We start from the raw sequence: 19394 nt of genomic DNA, 5'->3' as shown, positions 1-19394 counted from the left end.
GTTATTACCAGGTGTAAATGGGCAAAAATGCCATTGAGCAAGGCACTTTAATCTCTGTTTAGTTCCAGTGTAGCTGGCTGTTGGGAACCAATGGAAGACTGATTGTACAGGGGAAATGAACGCTAAAAAGAGTGTTGGAAAGTGTGGAAAACAGCACGCAGGCTCAGTCGACTCTCTCCAGATGAATAAAAGTAAACATAAAAACAACCGTGATACAAAATATTAGTGAAATTCGTCTTTATGACTGATGTTTTCCCGTCTGATTATTTTAAAAAACAGTAACAGTCATTCCCAGCTTTTTTAATCTGTTTCTGGCACTTTGTTTGTGGCCAGTGAATGCAATGACATTTCATCGTCTCCCCTCTGCAGACGACTGATTCTGTCATAGGATTTGGCTTTGTGTTGTTTTTGGTCTAAGTCATATTGAAAAGAAGTGTAAATGGTTCATACTCGGCATAAAGCATTCAGGGCTCCAGAATACAACCAAAATGGTCCCATACGTGACCTTTTTTTAAAAGTATGCGAGTTAAAATTTCACGTGGTCACATGTGTGCGAGCGCATGACGATCATTAGGCCGTTTTGGTGCCCCTTCCAGCACAGGTTAGCCATTGTGGTTGAAGGTGGTACCTTTTCGTCTTCACTGGCTCAGTTGATCTCTCCTCGCCTGCACTTTAATCATCAGTTACGAAACGCCCAAAACAATCCATTCAGCTGTTACCGTGTTCCAAAGATGAAGTGGTCTATAGCTGATTATTTTAAAAAACAAAATGAGGAGAGAGAGGAGGAGGCTGGTGGAGAGGGAGAGCCAACAAGAGATCTCAACTCAGACACAACTGATGATGAGAGGGAGGGGGAGATTGACTGAGCCAGTGAAGAAAAAAAAGTACTAGTTTCAACCACAATGGCTAATGTAGTACCCGTGGTTGCGGTACGAGGGGAATGCCATGCTGTGTGTGTACTGTAGGCAATTTTGCCCGTTTGAACTTTGTCTCCAGAGCGACAGCTGGTTGTGCAGCAGTAAAAAGGCGATTAAATACAACATAAAATAAAAAGTAAACATAGAGTATATGTAAAAACATACGTGTTGTTTTGTGCTTTTGCTTTTATTTGATTAACATTTTTGTTTTCTTTTATATCAAGTCTCGGGTCACTGGCTTAAAATCCATCAGCATGCAAGGTCACTGATTGATACCATGCTGTACAAAAAAAGCACCAGTGCTACCAGTGGAAAAGTTCGTCTGGAGCCCCGGCATCAATTCTATTTACCACAGAACTTGAGCCACAATGATTTTGTGCAGACTCAAAAATGGTTTAGAAGATATTTTCCAAGCTACGAGTAAACATAAACTACACACAATACCTACAACAAGTTGATCAATGGCGACTTGTTTTTTATTAAATTCAGTGGCACTGTAGCTGCCTTTGAAATGAGTTTACATGGAGTTTAGCAGAATCGACTCTGACAAATGAAATTTATCTGAATAAAACAGAGTTTTTAAAGGCAGAAGCTGCATGCTGACAGGCTGTGGCCCAGTGATTTATAAGGCTCTGCCAAAGGCCCACGCATTGGGAGAATGAAACTTATGTTCATTATACATAACACACGCCACTTCGGATCGTCTAATAAACCAAAGAAATGACAGTCAGGAAAAATAAAGCAATTGTAGGGGGCGGGGATCAGTCAAAAGCTGTCCACACTGAGTCTAATGTAGGTAATGTATAGTCCACAATGTTGGATCTCCAGCCAGTGATGTTAAAGGAACCGTTCACCCAATTTACAAACAGACATTTTTATTCCCTTACCCCTGGTGGTTTCTAGCCACCCGAACCATTTTGGTTTTATTTTGCCGCCATCTTAATACAATTCAGGTGAATTAAATTTCCTTTGTGTTACTTAAAACATTTTAAAAAAGCAACATTTCTTTTCAGAAATGTTACTTGTTACTGTCGATAATACACAGAGCATGATGTCAACATTTTTTACAAGGACCGTTTTTTGTCAGTGTCAGTATCTTTAGACAAGAAAGACAGTTACTGTAGAATGAAGAAAAATTAAGCTTTCTACAAAGTATTGTAGACTTGTTTTAAAGGATACGTCTGGAGATATTCTAAAATTTTTTTACTGTAAAAAAATCTCATGAAAAGACCAAAACCGACAATGAACTAATGCAAAAAACAAGCGTTGCCTGTGTAACCAAATATCATCCTCTGTGCCATACAGCTCTACTATTGTGCCAAAAACTTTTAAAACACATCAGTGATCCATGCTGTTACACTGACATGTTCCTTCATTACTATGAACACGGGCACTGTAGTTTATTTTGATTCAGTCCTACATACACCCTCCTGATGCTTTAAATACTCACTGGAGTATCAAATGTTTATTAATCTGCTGCAAAAAAATGCAGTAGTTACTCCTGTTTGGGAAAAGTTTGCTAAAAACTAATGTTCTTAGCTGTTTTCAGGAAATTTTTAATTTTTGGATTTTTAAAAAAAATGAGAGTATACAGTATATTTGTGACCCGTTTTAAAAGATTTACGTCTTCAGTAGAGACTTGGGTCTGAGTGCCACAGACAGAGTACCGTAAAGAAGTCAGAGAGTATTGAGAGGTGCATTGTTGGTTTTTATCCTCTAAGGGGATTTGGTGATGGCAAGAAAAGTATAGGATACTGCCAGTTTTATCTTTTAAGTCCATGAAGACTCAAATGACGGATTAAAAATGTTTAAGAAGGAGACTATTGCATTTTTGCACATTATATGTCATACAACAACAATAGTAGGGAAATGGTTCTTTATGCCATGTATTTGAAGGCATGTCGTGTTTTGTGAGCTGTGCTGGACACTCACTGCTGACTAGCTGCCCCACGCTGAGAGCTGAGGAAGAGGAGGAGGTGGAGGAGGAGGAAGAGGCCTGGTGGAGAGGACTCTGTCTGTGGGGCATGTGGAGCAGGTTGGGCTGAGACGATGCAGGGCCTGTCTGACCCTGCTGAGCCTGAGGCAGCTGGACATACACACACACACACACACACACACACACACACACACACACACACACACACACACACACACACACACACACACACACACACACACACAGAGCTTATACAACATATCGACAGCATGTAGTACAGAACGATATCCATTATTCCCTCTGCACAGCATCATAATAACCATCATTTATAGTCATATCATTATAGTGACTATAGTATTAAATCTAACTAACCAATCAACAGCTAATAAAATTAGCCACTTAGGGCATAATTATAATGAGATTTACCTTGTACCTGATGATGGATAAATGTCAATTACTGCCTGCAGTATTTAGACTGACAGAGCAGAGTACGGTGTCAATGATCTGCTCAATAGGCTACCGCAGTGGTTTACAGTGCAGGAGACATTGAGAGTCTAAAAGGAAGCAGATGCTGGTTCAGCTCAGGTACTCCACTGTCTCTATGAGCTTCATGAGAGCTCCTCTGCAGAAATAAACTTTCAGTTTTAAAAAAGAAGAGGAACAGCTCATGACAATCAGAGTCCTCTGTCTCGTCATCGGGCTTGTGAGGATGCTAATAATGGCAGCGTGAATTTGAAATAAAAACGTGGCCACAGCAGTCCCCATATCAAAGATAATTCATGATCCACAGGCTACGTGCTCTGATGGTGAGAAAACGATGTATTTTCATGTTTTATGCACATTTGAATTGCTTTTACAAGATCAAGATGGTACGTCTTCACTTTTAAAGCTGTCTCCACCATAAGCTGGGCTGGCTTCTCCTCTCCTTCTTTGCTATTAATTATTTTCTCTGTGGCATGTATTTGTTTGGATGGTGGAGGGTGTCAACAGCGATGCACACACTGTCAGGACTGTTGACAGGCTTGGAGAATTATCTAGCTCCACTGGAAATATTCTAGACTGCAGGCTCTGACAACGGTAAATTATGCCTGTGGAACAATGTGTACATGCGGGCTTTGAAGTGGAGACAAAAGCGTAAACATTATTACAAATGCATTAATTCATTCAAGAGTATGATCAGGAGTTTTTGGGAGCCACAATTAGGTGTCCATCTGCTGAGAGTTTGTCTGTTCGGCACTGTAGGCGCTTTAAATATAAACTTTTACTCAGTAATTCTGCGCAGACATTGTCATTATCAAGTCAATAACATTTTCATTGGTGCGTACATGCATCAGGCTCCACACTCGAGCAGTGTATAGATCTTCAAATTGGGAGGAGAAAATGTTTGAGTTCGAGTTTCAACACTTACAGTATGAGCTCGAATCTAGTGTGCAAAAAAAAAAAAGAAACAACTTGTGTGTTTTGTGCGCCTTCCTTTAAATCAAAGCAAAATACTTCTAGTTCAGGTCGGAGAGGACAAATCATAAGGCTGGAGATTGTGATTGAGGAAAGAGAGGTGGAGGGAGGGAGAGTTAACAGAAAGAGGTGGAGAACTGAGTTCTTGAGTTTAAAATAGAGTGATGAAAAGTGTTTTTTTTTGTGGTGGGGGGGTTGAACTCTGCAGGAGTGCAGCAGTCTCCCTGAGACTGAGTCTGAAAGGTTGGCTGACAAGTGCCTTCCAAACATGAACAGACACACACGGCAACATGCAAACACACGTGCAAACACACACACACACACACACACACACATACAGACACACACGAACGTGCACACACACACACAAATTGTGTTTTCCAAGTGTAATGATGCAAATGAGCATTATGAGTGTTGAAGTGGGAAAAATGTGAGGCGTTTAGCATAAACAAACCTGACTAGCAGTACTGGAATATTTTGCTTTTATGAACAAAAAGAGCTCTAGCCTGACTCCACTAGGTGTTGCTCACTCAACAGTTTTAAAGTCATTCAATTCTTGATCATTGCTGGAGCATCAGGTTAAGTACATTACAAGCTGCTCTACAAGATATCTTCCTTTATATGTGTGTGTGAGTTTGTTCAGCAGCGTATGTGTTACCTGCTGTCCAGGCTTGATAGGTGACAGTGTGATTCCCTGGGTGTTGATGACAGGCAGGATCTGATTGCCGATCACTGTGGCGATGATCTGGCCTTGAGCGTTGGTCAGAAGCTGAGGTGTAATTGGCTGTACCTGCAGTGCTGGGTTGCCACCCCCTGATTGGCTGGAGGGCCCTGCAGAGTTGGGCATCAGTGGAATAGTTCCAATTATCTACAAAGGGGGTAGAGAGGAGAAAAAATCAGCTGGGTGGAGTTAAAAAGAAGAAGAAACACCACTGGAGGTATCATTTTGAGTGATCTCTGCGCTGCAAGTCTTTTTTTGGACTCTTTTAATCTGATTGGAAATAAAGCGTGAGCTGGTTATTTGCAGTGCTATGAGGCTAATCAAAGCACTCTGTTTTTGATTTGGTCTGTGTGTGATTTGGAGAGAGAAACATGCACCACTGTTCACTGATCATCTGTCACTGAGGTGGTTTTACAGACTACAGCAAGTGAAGCCAAAGCAGACTGCTGGGAGCACACAGCAAAGGTCAGCACTGAATACCTGTGTGTGTGATGGTGCACACCACTGACTGTATTATCCATCACCAGGCCAAGACCGGGATGAGTGTGGGTGTATGAGTTACTGTGTGTGTGTCCACGTGTGTTTGTGCTTAAGTTTCTTTGTCTGTGTCTGTTGAGACGGACTGTGGCTGCTGAGAGACAGTCCCCCCTTTCACCCACTCTCACACACACAGAGGCAGAAAGGAAGAATTGGTAAGAAAGAGTATGAAAAGAAACAATAAGAGGGAGAAAAGAAGTGCATCAGAGAGGGAGACAGGACCCTATGTTTCTAATTCAACTCTCAGATTCCCAGGGGTACTTTACCCCTCCTCCACCCCCTTCTATCCCCTGATCTCCTCTCCTCTGTCGCTGTAATCAGGGAGGGCAGATCAAAGGGGGCTGCAGAGTGTCACTGCAGCGTTTTAGCTCTCAGAGCTGCCAGAGTGTGGCCAAGAGTGGCGCTTTAGGGGGGACTTAGCGCCTCTTCACCATGATGAAGGTTAATGTCATCTGGGGACTGGCTCTGGGCAGCTCCTGAGCCTCCTTTGCCCTGGCCCCCCTGCTGACAGCGCTCCTCCAACAAGCCTCATTACAGTAGAGAGCAGCTCAAAACAGATGAGATGCCCATCATTCTAAATTCTATTATTTGGCAACTGGGCAAAATGCTTGTTTTGCTAAAATTGCTCTCTCTTTGAGTCTTCTTTAAGTTTACATTTTATTCCAAGCTTCTACACACCAACCCAAAGCAAAACCACAAACAGCTTTCACGCAGCATTAACTGAGCCTTTTCTGGCTCCGCAATCTCTATCGCCACCACTGATGTGTTTCAGTGCATGGTCCGCCTCACCCTCCCCTCTCCCCCGTCTCTTTGACATAATAGGGAGGGATCGGTGAGAGAAAGGTGGGCCGACAATCTGTAATTCATCCCTACCACGGCTCATTTGCTTACGTTGCTTCGCATTAGGGGAGAGATAATTTATCTCTCTCTCTGCGCAGGCTTTACAAATTCTCTGTAATGCTCTCCTGCCACTTAGCATATTTTATTGCCCTGCCTGATGCTCATGTCTCTCGAGTCCCGCTGATCCCGCTTTGCATGCCACAGTGGCAGGGAACTTGTTCCGCTCAATTATTCATCATCATTGGACTAAGTGGTTGTTCTATAAGCATAATAAAAGAGCAGGCAACTGACAGCTTAGCTCTCATCCCTGTCCCGCCAAGCATTGCTTCTCCATCTGACTATCTCAGACAGATGTTTCATGGCATTGTCACCAAGCTCTTCTTCTGGGAGGGTAGAGTTCTTAGTGCAGTCAACTGTCTGAGTGTTAACTTATGGACAGATGGGAAGACTTCGTTATACGATAACTCAATGGGAAGTATTGAATTCAGTAATGCTGAGGTTAAGGGAGCAGAGGCGTTATTTAAAAAAAATATATATTCTTAAGTTTTTATTTCAGCATAATTGGGGTTGGGTAGGGAGCCTCAATACTTTTTAGTAATACCCATAATGTGTCTGCAGCAGAGCGTCAAACAGAACCAAGTACAGAATTTAAAGCTGGTAGAGAACGATTGGTCAGATTGTTAAACTTTCTCACTTATTCTCTGATCAGTTATTTCCAGATCTAATTCAGGAAACATGTCTTACTTTAGTCCTTCTTTTAGTCAGGCAAAGTTCGCTATCTAACACTGATGCTTTTGTTAAGTAAATTGAAATGGTTAAAACATACATATGTTCATATTTTTATATATATATATATATATATATATATATATATATATATATATATATATACACACACACACACACACACACACACACACACACACACACACACACACATACAGTATGTACAGTATGCCTTTAAAATTGATTTTTTTAGGAGGTACAATTCTATGTTAGACTTCTATGATGTATAAATGTCAGACTAACTATGACCTTGTGTGTCTTGTGGGATCAAAGTGATTGAGAGTAACCATGGTCAAGTTACTAGCGTTATGTTTGACACACAATTCAATCAGTCATCCTAATTTTACAAATATCATATTTTTCTATTCATTCTTAATGTTATTCCGAATTATATATATTAAGTAAGTTGCTCTACTTAGGTTTGGTGAGTTCCCATCTTTGCCTCCAAACCTGCAGTACTCCCAAACAACCAGCAGGAAATTCACTTACTATACAGAAAGTCTGCATTTGATGGAGACATGACATCATTTTCCACGTCAAAATACTTGACTGTGTGTTTCCTATGATGCAATTTCATCGCACGACCCTTTCATAAATTGGCAGCCTTCAGGACCTTTTCTCATTCATTGCTAAATCCCTCCTCTTGGTTATCTTTCAGTTTCTCCTCCTTTATTTGGCTTCCTGTGTTTGCTTCCTGCTCCAGTTCGTATGGCATGTGAGTAACGTGCCTCACTCCATCCAGCAGAACTCATTAAGATTATGCTGCTTTTGTTTCCACAGAAATGTCATGTCATCTCTCCAGCCAGGGCAATCTGTGTCTTTAGACATGGTCACCAGGCAATATCTCATTTTCTCTCCTCCACTGTTCATGCAGTGAATTGAGACCCCTGAGGAAAAATGTTTGGGAAGTTTGGACTCATGTCAACACACAAGCCCAAAAAATCTAACATTCAGAGCAAATCAGAGCCTGAAACAGCAGACTCATAGTCATGCACTGGACACATGACATTTCCTGGGTATCTGGTTTTAGACCTTACACAGAACAAGACAGGTATTTTCTATTAATTTAACAGCTTCTTTAAAATTTTCTCAAATGTACAAGATACAGATACATTACATTAGCGCAATGATTAAAATGATTAGTTGCTTAACAGAAATTAGTTGATCGACAGAAACCTGATCTACAACAGTCCTGATTATGGATTAATCTCCTAAATTATTTGTCCAACAAAAATATCAAACATTAGCTGCTTGCACCACCTCAAATGTGAGAATTTGCTGCTTTTCTTTTCTTTTTTTATATATCATTATAAATGTAACATCTTTGGTCTTTGGAGTGTTATTTGGACAAAACAAGCAACCTGGTAACTTGTAGGGCATTGACAGATGAATTGATAATGTATATAATCAATGGTTGCAGCCCTGCTGTAAATTTAGAACTACAAGGTCGATAGCAGTTTACATTGTGTTTGCACTCTGGTGTTGTGGTTGAGTTTCACCTTCTTTACAGGCTAACTGGCTTTGCAGGTTAACTGCATGTATTCGTTGCCTGTTGTTCTCTGCATTACTGACAGCACTGTCTACAATCCTTTTTACTCTCCTAGTGGGAGCAAAAAGGATGGATATCTTTCATGCCCCTAGCTGTGGCACTGGGGTTAATGAAAGTGGGACCATTTCAGGGAGGTCTACACCTTTCAGCATGTATCATTTGCTACGTGAAACAGCCCTTAATTTCCCCTTTTCCACCTCAGCTTTTATTTACAGAATAAACTGCAGTAAAAGTGAGAATTTGTACTGAACAGAAGAAGATTTTCACAAAATGTCACAGGTGATAAAGGAAAAAAAAATATCAGGAGTGAAAGTGACTTAACAATATTTTGGCTTTTATCCACAGCCTTAATCACTGTTGTAGAGGCAGTGAGGATAAAAGAGCCTCATTGATTCTCCTTGGAGAATAAAAAGGCTGGGGCCAATATAATTAAGGTTTGAAAACATATTGAACCCCAAACGTCCATCAAACCTGGCACTTGTCAAGGTCCCCCGAGCTCTGGCTTATGAAAAGGTCTTCTGACAGAGTCGTAAGGGAAATTAGGAGGTCAAAGACAGAAGACCATGTTTTAAATTCAAGGAAAGGTAACTTTTTACTCATGGAGCACAGTGATGATAAACATTGTTGTTTTGTCCCTAAATACCAACTGAATACTACCCTGAGTGGATAAAAGCAGTTTTCAAATAATACTAAAAATTTGATAAAAGCTGCTCCTCTGCCTCATGTTTTCAGCTTTTCCATGCTGACGTAAGATCTCAGAGTGTGTTTGTTGGACCTCCGCCATGTTTGAGGTATGTATTAGCCTGTATAATCTCCTCTGTGTTGGGTGGGTGGGTGGGGATGTGCCTTCTGATAGGGTAGTGCATGTTTCAGAGCCCTCCGTCTGAATAATGCTGTGGAATAATGAGCTGGGGAGCAAAGGCTGTAGCCCAGGGCTTTGACCGTGTCTGTGACCTGATTATGTCAGGGAGTGTCAGCCGCCAAGACACTACAAAAGCACAGAGCATCCCATCAAGTCCATATCCACAGTGATCTGTCCCCAGTGCTCCAGGCACCTTTTGAGCCAGGGAAGTCCATACTGTCTCATTAGTGACGTTTAGCATCAAGCACCCACACGCAGACAACACTTAACTTTAAGCAGTGAAGCATGGTCACACTGGTAGTAGTGAAATGCAACTCCGGTAGGTTAAATGTCAAGCGTGGAAGTCAAAATCAACTGTTTTTGCATGCCCTTCACCATATTTTTGTTAACCATACGCTATGAAGACTGCGCAAGTGTTGAAAGATGGACAAATGCTAAGGTAAATAACAAGGAGTGGCATGAAAGGGCAGATTGTCCATATAATTTTTCTTTAATATGTGCTGTGTGCACCAGCGATAAGATGATTCATTAGATAGGGCCCCACAATGACAAGCATCATCTTTCAAGCCTCTGGCTACTGATGGAACAATTCTGCAGCCACCCTGTAAATATGACAAGGTCAGCCTTTTACTGCGACAGGCGCATGTGGATAAGAAAAAGAGGGGCTTTGTTTATTCCCAAAAAGCTTAATATATGGTAGGGCGGCTACTAGAGTGTAGACAAAAGCCTTCAAGAGAACACAGAGAGCCAACACTAAAAATCTATGAGGAAAGATCAGAAATACTATACAAATGTTTTATTTGGAGCTGCATATTTATACATGATAGATGGTCCAGAAACATATTTTACAGACCATTTACAGATGCAACTGTTTTCTCTCTGTAGCATTCAACTAGCTGAATGTATAATTTATCATTCAGAAAGTTTTTTTGGGTTTTTTTTTTTTTTTTTCTGCATCTTTGCATCTAGCGTACAGGACTCACCTGTCCTTGTGCGTTGGTGACCAGCTGCCCAGTGGCTCCTTGTATGTTTGACAGGGTGTTGCCAAACACCTGAGAACCAGCGATTGATCCCATGGCTGCTGCTGCTGCTACAGCCGCCTGGCTGGCCAGGGGATTCAGCTGGAGAGGGAAAAGAAATCATTCATCAAAACTGCATCTGTTAATGTCACCAGTGCCAATGTTTAGCAGTATAATTCTCATTCCTAAATAAGCAGGTTAAGTCGGGCTCAGTGTGGGGGCCGTCACACTTGTATTCTTTGTTGCTAAGGCCAGAATAGGCTAACTGCAGTGAGGTCTGTATAGTACAGTATTGAGGGCTATGCAGTCCATCATACAGTTCCCAGAGGTCTGTGCTCCTGAGCCCGTTGGGAGGCTTGAGGGTAGGGAGGAGCAGTGAGAAAGGGAGGGTGGCCGTGAATAAGTGGCCATTTTACCACTCTAAGTGTTTCCTCTGGCCCCTGGGGCTCCCCACAGGCCGAGCCGACTCTCTCCACCTGCAGCAATTGCCCAACAGCATCCTGCTCTCACAATAGAGCCAGTCAGCGTGGCCATGCATCACTGTATCGTCAACCGCTTCAATACGCTTTGACTAAGAATTCCTCCAGCGTCATGATGCACTAGCACACTGTTACTTTTGAAGGAGAGGAGGGTTAAATGACCATCTTTTCCCCTGCTGTAATGGACTCATCTGGTCTAGCCTTTGGTTGTGAAAAGAGGCTCCTTGTGTCGGGGAGAGGTTGTGGAGCCCCGCCACATCGCCAAGATTACCTATATAAATCAAGCTAACCACTTATTAGGAGGCTGAAAATGCACTGCTGATTTGGTTGTAGTGCAGCAGAGCAAAGTCTTATTAGGTTGAGTAAGTAGATCAAAGACCAAAAGAGATAGGAGACCTCCCATTTACTCAACAGAACAGAGAAATAATAGAAACACTGCTTAAGAGCAGGCTGCCTGCTACCTGCTGCTAATACTGCTTGGCTACATTTTCAAACAAGACTGTTAAAGTCAAAAGCTTATGTCAAGCATTTATATAAAAGACTCAAAATAACTTAAAGCACTGCATGTGTTTTTTTGCAGTTATTACATTTATGTGAAATACAATGTGCTGCAACAGAAATTCTTCCACTGAAACATAAACTTTTCCACACTTTCTGGACTCTGCAGGGAATTCAGCTTTGTTCATCTGAGATCATTCAGTTGCCATTCATCTTTTATCTTACCCCACCACCATATATTATTACACTTTCTGAAATCAAATGATGAAAAAATGCCACAGAGCAATCAATACTTTTTCATTGACAGTAAAGGTTAAGCACATTAAGAATGACACTGCATTTGTCTTATGAAATCATATTTCATGTTGGTGGCCTCAAATTGGCCGTGATTGATATTGCCTCCCCTCGTCTGAAAGTCATCCAGTTTTTCCTTGATAATCGCAAGATTGTCTTTTATATGTCCAGTGGCTGTCCTTCGGAAATCTTAACATCTCAAATGTTGACAAAGCAGAAAATTGATTCTGACTTTACATGCAAAGGTAGCAGGATAGCAGAATCCCAGTCAAACTGGAATTAAGACTTTAGATATTCATCAACAGTCCACATTGGATAAGAAGTTTCCCAACCTATATGTACTTTGGGATAATATATTGAGCTGATTTGGGTTTTCATGCTCTGACAATTAAACAATATTACTTTACCTATTTGTTAAACTCAGCGGAATCAACGGTGGAAAATGTACATCTTTATCATATGACACAAAATAAATCCTGGAACAGTTAATTTACAGGAATATTTGTTCATGCTTGATCCCCCAAAAAAATGTATTTTTAGCATTTGGATTACATTGGATTGGATGCAAACTAATGGATAAATTAGCACCCAGGAATAAAAAATCAGATGCAGATATGTCTTCTCGCATCTACTTTACCAAATTGTTCTTTACCCCAAACACTTTGCTAAATGGTGAATTTTTTTAAGGCATGTAGAGGTTTGAATCCTGTGACTACTGTAGACAAGATGAAACAATAACTTCTATTAGACATCACGTTATCATGTTATCGGTTTTACAAATTTCTGTTGTCCAAACTAATGATTCCAGGCTGGTTTCATGTAATGCATAACCATGGCACACAGTTTATGTCTTTGAAAATCATTTTGATTATTCTACATGTGATTTAGATAACCGTTGCCATATATACTGATCTTGGAAAATATCCTTACTAATAATGTGATATATTTTAAATACCTTAATAAGGGTATAAATTATTATTTTATTGTATTAGTTTCATCATTATCACAACAGCCAAACATTTACAGACATATCTGTAGTAAATATACCTTCATTGTGATGGAAAATGGCAACAGTAATAAGAAACAACCATTTTTGACTTCTGACACAATGACTGCAATGACACAATTACGTTTTGTTCGTAGTTAAAATTTGTTTTAAATTGTTAGAATTTTTTTGTTATTAAATAGCTATCAAGATCATATACCAAGATGGATTTGACCAGCTCACGTCTAAGCTTTCCATTATCAGTAAATTGGTAATTCTTTACAGTCTGACATTATAATAACAGCCCTATTTTCAAAATTCTGAAATAAGATGTTGGTGAAACATAGAGAGGAGCGTTCCTGAGGAGACAGTTAAAGCTAGATGTTGATATCAGCCGATAATTTCATCTTGACTTGTGACTGGAGAAGGAGCACACCTTGAGTCTCCCTGAAAAACTGCTGTGCTTGGTGTCATTGTGTGAGTGATAGGTTGCTGGAAAAGCTTTCAGATTTATCTGAAATATTATCATTGTGTTTCATTCGATGATAGCCCTTTCAGATGCTATGTTATTCTGGTAAATCTATGTGAAAAGAAAGCAGGCTTTATTGCTGCATCTCTTGGCACTGGATAATATGGATAGCAGTTGGAAGGAGAGCCAGGAGTAAGGAGTGGTGAGGCTGTGTTCAACACCTAAACAGGTGATTTTCCGCCACGGTGACTCCTCTCAACACCCCGGCGGGAGGCACAAAATGACAGACCTGACCTAGCATTTGTACTGATTGCATGTGTTGGAGGAGATAAACAGTGATCTTCCAGTTTGCAGATCCTGCACGTTAACCATTGTATTTCATTCTTTTCATTCGCCATGAAAAGGGCGTCAAGAGGATTTTCAGCAGCATACACCACTTTGGTCATCCACACAAGGGTTGAGATAACACAAATGCTAAAGTAAACAAATGTCAGTGTATGTGTTAAAGGAATGTTTTAAGTTAAAATTAAGTAAGAATTTAGATTTTGTTATTACATTCCCATTTTGTGTAGCTGCAAACTTTAACAGAGCCAAAGCCTCCATTATATCATGTGACATTATCTTGTCACCTCACTCTCTGCACTATCACAGTTTAATACAGCCAAAATACAGGGCTTCACAGGGATTAACAAACACAAAATATATGTCTCAGAAGGGGGAAAAAAAAAAAACCTACAAATTGTTAAAAAATGCATCTTTTCGCTGTACGGTATGAAGGGGAGGAAATCGAAACTCCACCATGCTCTTCGTCGCCTGTTTGACCATCAGGGTCACCTGGTGCAGCAACCCGTGTAATCTCAGGAATAGAGGGAAAAATAGCGTCCCCGTAAACCGTGGAGAGACCCCTGGAAAACTAAAATTGTCTGACACAAACTAACTGGAGTTTATTCTTGGTTTTGCTCTTTTCATGTGGCCATTTTACACTTAATTGCTTTTTTTTTCTTGGCCTGCACATGACATAAAAGAGCAAATAAAAATGGACAAAGTGGTTCAGGCACGAGAGGCAGGCAGATTTGTATGCGCTCAGGCTTCAGTGGTGTGTAAAACTTATTTTCTACTCATTTATGATTAAACAACAGAATCAAAAATGTATTTTATATATCATTAAAAAAAAATGAAAGCAAATATGAGACCACAGAAGCTGATTTAGCAAATTAGTGGTAAGAAATGTTTTTAATTGACAATGAAAGTAGCTATATGCAAACTTTTGTCAAGAAAGCAACTGAAACTACAATCTTTTCATTTTAAAAAAGTCTCTCAGATTGATTACATGTAGAAACAAGTATGATTGCAGCTGATGTTTGAGAAAATGTCCTTCATCTCTGGACCGACATGGAAGTTTCCCTCTTTCATCCTGGCCCCACATCTCCTCCCTGCTTTTTTCCCATTCCAGAGTGAATGTAATCAGCTGTGACATGAAAAAACACGTTCTCTGTCTGTCAGGACTCTTCCGCTGACAGTCCTCTGCTGACTCTCCTCCTCCTCCTCCTCCCCCAAAACGGCCTCCACCCCACCTCCCCTTCTCCACTCCCTCACATCCACTGTGCTTATGAACATCAAAATGCCATTAGGCCCTCAAAAACACCTCTGTTCCCTTGGTTGGCGGGGCCTTGCACTGCAGTCGTGCACTCTGAGCCCTCTGAGTGCAGTGTATTGCTCACCACTGGGCCCCTGTTCCAGCCACTGTGAAAAATAAAACCCAAAAAGAGCCTTTCTTGAGGAAAACTATTGGGAAGTGAAAGACGGATAGAACAAACGGGGCAGATAACACCCAGCAATAATACTGCATCCGGTGACAGTTGGACATTGTAATTGCTTAAGACAGTGGAGAGATGGTGGTGGCAGTGGGTGTGGATGTGGAGGTGGCTGAGGTGGCATGGCGGGTGCTAATGGAGTGATGTCACATGAAACACCAGAATGACAGCTAGTTAACTGGGGAGGTTTGGCTGATCAAATAAAATGCATTAACTCCAGGAAATGGATATTGCGGGCAGCCTCAGAAATGGCCATATCTAATGAGGCAAAATGCAAATGAAGGAGGAAAAGAGTCGTGAAAACGTTTAAACTAACTATAAAGGGATGATGGAGTGTCGGACAGTGGCCGTCAATCTCCCCACTCATTACCTTCATGTGAAATTAACAGCAGCTTTAATCATTACATAAAATCTGCTCCAGCCCATTTGTTGATAATTGTGTAGCACAGAGGTTCAGAGTGGGTTCTTTGTCATCAATCACAGCAGCAGCATATTTCCTCTGGTTAGGGGACACTGCGAGTAAAAATATAAGTTATACTACATTCCTCTTACACTATTTCTCTTCCTGAGGAATGATCTATAATATTTAGCTGTTTCCAGATGTATTAAATTTCAAATTACTTGGTGATTAAGTGTCCAGAGGAAAGTGCTGACCATTTCAGCTCATGATTTGACAGATTTGGTGCAGTTATTTCTGTACCATACTAGTGTTGGGTTAGAAATCATACCAGCGTTAAACTGGTGTTGCAGTTAATCTATTGAGGCTGTGGCTATGACTTTAAAGTGGATACCTGGCTATGGTGTTAGTTGCTGTGAGAAAAATAAAATCATTAGAGTCTGGTCAGAGTCAGGAGATCAGACTATGGAGAAATTAGGAGGACTATTTTTTTTGGTGTATTATCAAAGACTCTCCCCAGCCTTTTGATGACAATTACCTGATATATTTAATATATAATACAACATATTTCTTGATTTTTAGAGTTTTATTTCAACTGTACCAACTCCAATCAATTTGTTTTCGTTTAGGTGGAAATGGAATCTCTTGTCACTCTGCTGTTGTTTGACATATAAATATAGCATTTGAATGACTTTAATATCCTTCTAATCAATGTCCAGTGATCTTTTGATGTCCTCAATTCAATATAGGAAGGGTCATCCATGCTTCAGCTTTATAAACACAATAAAGGTAAATGATTACTCTCCACTGCGGTGTCCAAAGATACGGCCAGTAATGAAGAGAAATGGAGGAGTTGGACGGGGAGGCCTGTCATGTGTCATTGGCCAACTCTAAGCCCAAAGATTAATCACAAGAGAGGAGTTCTGTGGCTAAGATGTGGTCACCCTTGATCAATAAATCTACCTCCTTCCCTCCCTCTGTCTCTCTGCTTCACTGTCTCTCTTTTTCTCCAAAATATACACAGTCGTTGGCACAAGCTAAATCAGCATAAGTGAAAAGATGAATTGATGACATTTACTGCCGTATTTGTATTGATTATTCGAGTTTTGACTTCCGAGGCTCTACTCTTGAAGGGTTGACTTAAGAAAATACACTGTTCTTGCATTCTAGTAGCCGCAAAACCATCAATTGCACATTCCCAACCCTAATGAAAAAGGGCATAAAATTACCCACCAGGAAAAATATAAAAATGCAAAATCCTCCTCATATGAGAACAGGGCAATAGAGTTTAGAGGAATTTCAATACACGCAGCCACTGTACATTGCAAAAAAAATATACCAAATCTACCTTCAGCTAACCAAAACCAAATACACTGTGGAGAAGAATTTCTGATAATATTCCGCGGAGACCACAAATGGGACTTTTGACTCGGTCTATGAGGAAGGCATAATGCAATAACACTGCATTAAAAGGTTCTTTTTACAGCGTGGCAGCGCTGTGTGGCTTTATTCCTTGTGTGAGCCCGGCGCTCTGTTTGCGGTCACTAATGGGCATCAGAAATTACAGGCAGTGGAATCGCACCCCGCGGGGGGACTGGCCTCCTCAGCGGAGCGGAGCACTTAGACAGTGTCTGGGAGGCTGCTGGAAGAGGAAGGAGGGGGGGACTCAATGTCACAGCCCTGCCTCGTAATTAAGGAAACCCTATTCCTTATCCACTGTTAGGTGAGCCCTAGCTTGGTACTCCATCTGAGGGCTCCCCTGTGGGCGTCTAATATGTGTTGCCCCTAGTGTGCATGTGGGCTGATCAGGGAGCTGTGTCTTTCTGCTGGAAGCCCTCTGCCCACCACAAGGGTGACAGGTCCAGGTTTATAAGAATCACAGACCTCAAAAAGCGAAGGAAATATTAACTGAACAAAACCAGAAAAACCAGAAAGTACATGGAAAGAGCAATGTAGGTATAATTTTAAAAGTGAAAGTACCGGCACAGTTTTCCAAATGGTCCTCCTAAAATATGATAAATTTGACTTTCTCTTAATTTAAAAATTCAGGACTCATCGTTGGTCCTTAAGTCTGTAGATTTTCTTCTTGCCTAATCCCTCATTTGAAGTAAATAAAAGTAGTAGAGCTGTCATGGTCAGGTTGTTTTCCTCATCTAGCTCCCATGCTTTATAATTATTCATATGAAATGTGGTGCTGTTGATGGGCAACAGTCTTATTTTCTGCTTCAGTCAACAGTGCACATTTGTATTTCTAAATTGTGGAGCGCTTGTTATGTAAGGCAATTTTCTGCCTTCTTAAGAGCCGGATCTCCTGTGCATTAATAAGAGGCTAGGCTGAGCTGCTGGAGAGCTGAGGGCCTGTTCATGCTCTAAACCACATAACCACCAGATGCAGTGGCAATGGCAGCGGCAGCACAGCCATTTAAACAAAGCCTGGCACAATATACCATCAATACATATTTAAAAGTTTTTTTTTAGAAAATTGTAATTATATATATATATAATACAGCACTGTACCAGAGCCATAGCAAAGATTTTTAGCAATACTGAGGTCATGAGTCCCAATTCCAGCACTGCAACCCCAAGCACCTATTTGATTACCTTATTAATTATACTTTCTGTGTATTTTATCTCCCACCATGCTTTTTAAAAATCATTTACCACACTGGTAGGAAGATAATTCTGGTGGAGATACTTTAAATCTATTTAATTAATTTTAATATTTTTCCTAAAAAGGATGACATGACCTCAGCATCCTCAGTAATAGATACAGTATGACCCTGCGCTTTACTTCTGATTAAATGAAACAACTCTTACTGCGCAGCCTCCAATAAACAAATCTAATAGTGTGACATTTTCAAAATAGTAAAATCCTGATTAACATTAATTTGTTTGGCTTGGGAACTAATTTAAAAATGTGAGGAAAAAAAACAAAAAATCATATACATTTAGACGTTTACTGTCAGAAATCAATTGAAAAAGATCTGTAAAAAGGTTATTTTTATGAATAACCTCCAGTCTGTTTCCAAACAGACACCACTGTTGAGTTATGAGACACATGATAGATAATGGTCTCTTTCCCTAACGTTGCAAGTTACATCGGCCATAGTATGAGCCATTGGGTCCACATTTGAGCATGTCATTTTAATTTTGATTTAATACCCCGCAGAATGATGGCGGCCCGTTTCGCTAAATTGAATAGATCTGGAGCTGATCTGAAAAATCAATTAATCGATGTGCAAGGCTCATTTAATACACGTTAATATAATGGGAGAAACACACACCGCCCATAAAAAAGAGACATTTGGAGCAAATTGGACAGTGGTGATTTTAACAGCGGTTGACATAAGTAAAAGGGCACTGCAGCGGAAAACAGTGACACGAGTGTCTGAAGGGGCCTCAGCTGGAGACAAAAGCAGCAGAGATGGGCTTGGGACTTGAGGAGGATGGTGGAGCGAATGAGAGGGGGAGGAGGAGGGGAAGATGGCAAGTAGGTGAGAAGAGATGGAGACTGCGGACAGCCAGGCCTCTGAAAGGCCGTTGTGGTTGGCAGCTGCTGACCTTGGTGACGATGGGTTTTCACCAGAGGCTTCTAATGAAGGCTGATTGCCAGGGAATAGTAAGGGAGCCAAGGGGGGAAGAGGAGAGAGCAAGAGAGAGACTGAAAGGAGAAAAGGGAGAGAGAGAGAGAGAAAAGGACAGAGGAGAGGTTCAGGTAATTGCAGCACTTGTGGGTCTGAGGCCCTGCGGTCCTGTGATGTCGGGGTGCAGTGGGGAAGAAGAGAGATGTCTGTGGACGCTTTGGTGGTAAATTGTGGAGCACAGGGATAGGAGGC

General features: G+C 41.0%; 1 protein-coding gene across 1 annotated transcript in view; it reads right to left on the bottom strand.

Moving 5' to 3' along the window:
- Nucleotides 1-19394, bottom strand: part of pou6f2 (POU class 6 homeobox 2) — a 69438-nt gene that overhangs the window by 8681 nt on the left and 41363 nt on the right. The window contains exons 5-7 of the mRNA XM_040127323.1: nucleotides 10587-10724; nucleotides 4967-5176; nucleotides 2850-3003 (exon numbers count right to left, since the gene is read on the bottom strand). Of these exons, the coding sequence (XP_039983257.1) occupies nucleotides 2850-3003; nucleotides 4967-5176; nucleotides 10587-10724 (502 nt within the window). The remainder of the gene's footprint in view (nucleotides 1-2849; nucleotides 3004-4966; nucleotides 5177-10586; nucleotides 10725-19394) is intronic.

This window comes from Xiphias gladius, chromosome 5 (assembly GCF_016859285.1).
Source record: "Xiphias gladius isolate SHS-SW01 ecotype Sanya breed wild chromosome 5, ASM1685928v1, whole genome shotgun sequence".
NCBI classification, from domain to species: Eukaryota; Metazoa; Chordata; class Actinopteri; order Istiophoriformes; family Xiphiidae; genus Xiphias; species Xiphias gladius.
Note: the sequence above shows the minus strand (reverse complement) of the source record. Positions and strands in the feature narration are given on the sequence as shown.